This window comes from Azolla caroliniana, unplaced genomic scaffold (assembly GCF_043228905.1).
Source record: "Azolla caroliniana isolate FFs.n. ecotype wild unplaced genomic scaffold, voAzoCaro1.0.p SCAF_12, whole genome shotgun sequence".
Lineage (NCBI taxonomy): Eukaryota > Viridiplantae > Streptophyta > Polypodiopsida > Salviniales > Salviniaceae > Azolla > Azolla caroliniana.
The window spans coordinates 5,533,813-5,539,384 of NW_028230447.1; the positions used below are offsets into that span (position 1 = coordinate 5,533,813).

General features: G+C 37.9%; 1 protein-coding gene across 2 annotated transcripts; it reads left to right on the forward strand.

Annotated features, from left to right (window-relative positions):
* The first annotated feature begins 961 nt into the window (after positions 1 to 961).
* Positions 962 to 4,792, forward strand: PRMT3 (protein arginine methyltransferase 3). 2 transcript variants are annotated; one of them, XM_087328648.1, is made up of 7 exons: positions 962 to 1,288; positions 2,032 to 2,610; positions 2,690 to 2,787; positions 3,082 to 3,160; positions 3,490 to 3,735; positions 3,886 to 4,053; positions 4,135 to 4,792. In XM_087328648.1, exons 1-7 carry the CDS (start codon positions 977 to 979, stop codon positions 4,639 to 4,641), a joined length of 1,989 nt encoding a protein of 662 aa, XP_087184774.1. In that variant the 5' UTR covers positions 962 to 976; the 3' UTR covers positions 4,642 to 4,792. The 2 variants fall into 2 exon arrangements, with proteins under 2 accessions (XP_087184774.1, XP_087184775.1); XM_087328649.1 differs by lacking the exon at positions 4,135 to 4,792 and having other exon boundaries at positions 3,896 to 4,034.
* The last annotated feature ends 780 nt before the right edge of the window (positions 4,793 to 5,572 follow it).

Consider the following 5,572-nt stretch of genomic DNA (forward strand, 5'->3'; position numbering starts at 1 on the left):
TGCAACAGTTAGTGCCTATAGGATACATCCCATCTCACCATACACCACATGCAAACCCGATTCATAACATAATCGTGGTAACTGAGGAACAAGTGCAAAACAAGTTCGATTGGTTGGGTATTAAGATTTACTACTCAATTCTACAGATGTTGCGTAATCAACTACCAAGTTTGGTCCGTTAGGTCATGTTTGACATACGAGGATGAAAATAAAATCTACTTCTCTCTCACAAAAGAGATGATATATTGAAACACCACAATACAAAACAAAACCCTAGATGTTACTACAACAATGAGCATCTTATTGGTGTTTGTAAGACTAGTGGAAAACAAAGGCAACTTGTGTGAGGAGTTAGGACTAGGTGCTCCTAGAGCTCAATTGTGAGGATAGCTAAATCATATACCCTTCTAGCCACACCAACCCATCACAAACACAACATAGTTTCTCATGCTTTTCTGATGCTGGCGATGTTACCATAGATGTGGGTTGCGAGAAGTTGCTGAATCGTTGTGTTTTTTTGTCCAGTGTATGAACCTATTGTCATTGGTGGGACTCCATTTTCCACGGAGGCAGGGCAGGCCATACAAAGGAGAAGAGAACCCATTTTCTCATACGCTAATACCCCAAGGTGGCCAAGACGCGAGTTGATATGATGGCAAGAGGGTAAAGAAAGCTCTTTGTGTGGTGATCAAGGAGGGCCTGACCCGAGCCCGGAAGAGGGGGCAGCCAATAAAGCTATAAGAGATTTTAGCGGTTGGTCAGTTAGAACTTAGAATGTAACTAATGCTATATAGATTGCCTCTCGAAATTCTCTATGTTGGCTCTTTAGGGATAGAGCGCTAAATTTGGAGTGGTGGTCAGGGGTATTTGTGGAATTATATAAAAGCAAACCCGCCCCCATCTCGGTCTCTCTCTCTCTCTGGCTTCTTTGCATTTGAGCTTCTCTCTCCATCTTCCATTTTCTAGGGTTTTGGCGATGGCGTCTGCATCAGAGCTACCTCCCCCTCCACCCGCGTTACTGAGCGATGGAGAATCAGAATCAGAAGAATCAGAAATTACCGAAGATGAAGAAGGGGACGAAGAAGAAGAAGAAGAGGAGGAGGAGGAGGAGGAGGAGGAGGAGGATGAAGAAGTTCTTTGCCTTTTCTGCACGTCTCGTTTCGCTTCCCCTTCTTCTGTTCTCCACCATTGCTCTGTTGACCATGGGTTTGATCTCGCTCGCCTCAGAGAACGGCTTGGGTTGGATTTCTACGATTGCATGCGCCTTATCAACTATATTCGATCTCAGGTATGCGTATTTTTGTTCTTCTCTTCCATCTCTCTTGAAGATTTCTCTGTTGTTTTAAAAGTTGACTATAATGCTTGAACATAAAGCAAAAATCTCTGCAAAAAAGAACTAAATTTTATAAATTTCGAGTGAGAGACTATTGCTTTTTGTTAATCAAGTTGTATCCGTAAGTTAGGATGTGAAACAAGCAAACATTAGTATTTTCTGTCTTTGTCTAGTGACATACCCCGAGAAATGTTAATTATTTCTGTAAAGAAGTTCATCCTCCATATTTATAGATCAAATCCTGTTTAATTCTTCATTAAACAAACACCAGAATTTTGTGATTAATGTCAATGCCTTGTGGAAAGATCTCACAATATTTCTCTTTTGATTCTGAGGAGAATTTTGATTGGGGAATTTTTTCCCCTTACACTAGTTGGCCTTGCTTTCAAATTTTGATCTCATGGAATAGGAAGTTATGAGAATGTGGTAAGGGCTATAGGTCTTTAGCAGAGATTATATGTATATTTAATATAATGCTTCTTTATTCCCTTTTAAACGCTAGTTCAAAAATTCTTTGCAGTGAACGAGGACACCAGGTTTCGGAATGACAGATCTGTCGTTCTTCTTGTGATTGATTTGGGATAATAATAAAATAGATTTGAGGGTCTTTTAGTGTCAAATTTATTGATACATAAAATAGATTATTATGTTTGGAAGTACTCATTTGCATGGCTTACGATAACGTTCACTGGTTTTAGGTTGCATTGGATGCTTCATGGACTTGCGGAGGTATATTAGAGTGTGAAGCTTCTCATCACACGAATGAGAAATGCTCTTTGGTGAAGTACCCTTGGCAAGATGATAAATATTTAACTCCTTTTCTGGAGAATGATCCATTGCTTTACGGTTTTGAGGTAGAGATGGAGGATGAGACCGAGGAGAAATTGTACTCAAATAAAGAGATTGTGTCTATGCTGGACAGCAAGGAAGTCGAAAGCTTTATGTCAATGGCAAGTCCTGAAAATAGTATAAATGATATTGTTGGATGTGTTAAGGATGAAATGAAAGGTTTAGCCATTGATAACTTGTGTAGAATTGATATTATTACAAAGACAAGCAATGGTTCATCTACATCTTTGGATAATCATGTAAATTTTGAGGCAACGCATCTTTCCTCCCTGAAAGTAGATGATGTTATGGTCACAAAGAAAATGCAGAAGGAGAACCGGAAAGTCTCTTTTGCACAAGTTGCTGCAAAAGAGAGATACAGCATTAATCAGACTTATTTCGGTTCTTACAGTACATTTGGCATCCACAGGGAAATGCTTAGTGACAAGGTATGTCCATGTTAACTGAAGATGATGACATAAAGGTCTAGATTTATGATTAATGTATTGGTTATTTTTATCTTGACAGATTCGGACCGATGCTTATGAACATGCTATTGTGAGGAATCCATCATTGTTTGAAGATGCAATTGTCATGGATTTAGGATGTGGAACTGGCATATTAAGGTATACAATCTGTTCTGGCCTTAACTAATCAAGGAAAAATCCCGAGATAGCCTTGGATTTTGTCAAATGCCTCAGAGTTTTTTTTTGTTATTTTCCTAATGCTTGTAGTAACTCCATTTCTCATTTTTCGGGGTGAACCAGGTGCATTTGGGGAAATATTGAAAACTCAGGGGCATTTTTGGGAAAATAAATAAAGACCAAAGGGCATTTCAGAAATTTCCCCTTCATATTAACCTGTGAATATTCTAGTGAATTTGAGATCTTGGGTTTCTTTTTTTACTGCAACATCTGCAGTCTGTTTGCAGCAAAGGCTGGAGCTAAGGAGGTTGTAGCTGTGGAGGGAAGCAAAAGGATGGCTTCCATTGCTCAGCAGGTCAGAATTTGTGCTCCTCATACTTATTTGATACTTATTTCTCATATGCCCCTAATTTTCTGTGTTTTTTTTCCTAAATGCTCCCTCTTAACACCCTCTCAAACAAGGTGTGGTACTGGACATCAAATCATCCTCTTTTCCTCACATAAGTGTGCCACTTGAGTGTAATATATCCCCTTTACCCTTTAGTTCAGGGTTTGATGTGTTTGGGGATCATTTGAGCCCATAAAGAAAAAATATGGATATCTCTGAGTGTTTTTCATTAATTTTCCATTGTATGAATGTTCATAATGTAGGATCATGTATATGTCTGTCTTTCCTTGTTGTAGATTGCTCAAGCAAATGGCTACTGTAAAGATCAGAAAGAAGGTATTGTCCGAAGAGAAAGGGAGGTGATTGATGTGGTTCAAGGAATGGTAGAAGAGCTAGATTTGAAATATGACAGGGTTGATGTGATAGTGAGTGAGTGGATGGGTTACTGTCTCTTGTTTGAATCGATGCTGAACTCTGTTATTTATGCTCGAGATCGATGGTTGAAGCCAGGGGGTGCAATTCTTCCCGACATTGCAAAGATGGTATGTTTTTTGGGAAATACCCCAGTGTTTTGGTGATCTACCAGAATACTCCCAAATTAAAAGGAATTTCACTCTGTTGAACAGATTTTACCCCTAAAGGTTGGTATTCTGGTATACCTGAAGAGATGATATAGTTGCATATGAATACAGTATGTTGCAGGATTTGGAGTAGGAGGTACGAGTCTGCAATTCTGGGAAAATGTGTATGGATTTGATATGAAATGTATTGGAAAAGAAGTCCTGGAGGATGCTGCAACATCACCCATAGTGGACACAATTGAGAGTAAAGAGATAGTAACAGATAGATGTCTACTTCAAGTATTGATCTACCTTTGTTCTGATTTAATTTTTTTAAAATTTTCAACATTGTCTGATTGATCTTACTCTTAATTATGCCAGGAATTTGACCTTGTAAGTATGACTCATAATGATGTTGACTTCACATCTTCATTTGAACTACATCCAAATGCGTGTACTACATCACAAGAGTCTACAGAGGGCAAAGAATGTAACAGAAATACAATCAACAAATGTAATGGGAAAACCAATGACTGCATGTGGTGTTATGGATTGGTAATATGGTTCGATACCCATTTCACGGATCGGTTTTGCAAAGAAAACCCTGTCATTTTATCCACATCTCCTTATACACCGAAGACACACTGGTCACAAACGTTGCTAACATTTCGAGAACCGATATGTTTATCTTCTATGAAGAAATATGAAGAATATATACCTCAAGGTGGTAATGTTGGTACAGCCGACTCACCGGCAACATGCATTAAAGGTCGTATAAGCATAGCTCGAAGCTCGAGACACAGAAGTATTGATATTTCGCTCGAGACTAGTGCCATTGGAGTGAAAGGAGTCTCACATCAATGGCCAGTGCAAATTTTTGATATGTAAACTTATCCTTTCAGGAATGAAGGTTATGACTTTCTCTCTAAAATGTAAGACCTTTTGATTTCTACAAAGACTTTGTAAAATCAAAATTTTGAGGTTTACACATCATGTACGGGATTAATGAAAAATTTCTTGTTTGAGTCTTTCTTTCTAATATGCAATTGGTCAAAGTTTTGAGGTTTAATTCCATAAAGATATGTATGGACTTTTTTGTTGTCGCCTATTCTGCAGGTTTATTCTGCATTGCCAAGATTTTGAAATGCATTTATTGAGCTAGGAGATTAAGATTCATTCTACATATGCCCTAAATATTCTGACCAAGTCACATGTCTTTCCTTCTGTTTCATGTGTTAGCTTCTTTCAGAGAATGCAGGTAATTAGAATTGGAGCTACATTTTATTTGTGACCTGATGAGTTTGGGATGGTGTTTTGCATTTGTAATCAATCAAGTATTGACATTGTAGATTTTGTATAGTGCCTTGCTGCTAAGTTATATTTATTGATAGAGCACATCAACAAAAACCCCTCTAAATTTTGTTCCACCTTATAATCATGGGATTGCACGAGACAAGAAAATGGGACACTAAAAATAACACATTTGGCATGAAGAAGGTAGCATGAATCAAAAAGAAAGAAAGCATGGGAATGAGGAACACAGTTTATGAACAAATGCATGACCAATACTTTATATAGCCATTCGTGATCATGTGGGAAACACCGTTGATTTCATTGAAAGTATGGATAGAGGTAGCTAGATAAATCTATAGATAGATAGGTGGAGATATTCTTTATTCATCTATTCTTTTCAGCCTCCCTCCACTTCTTCTTTTCTTTCTCTCTTAGTAAATCTTTAAATTTTCTTGATCACCAAATGATATAGACTCAAAGCATAGGAAACAACTCTCCTTATGTGATGTGTGTTATATGGCGATCT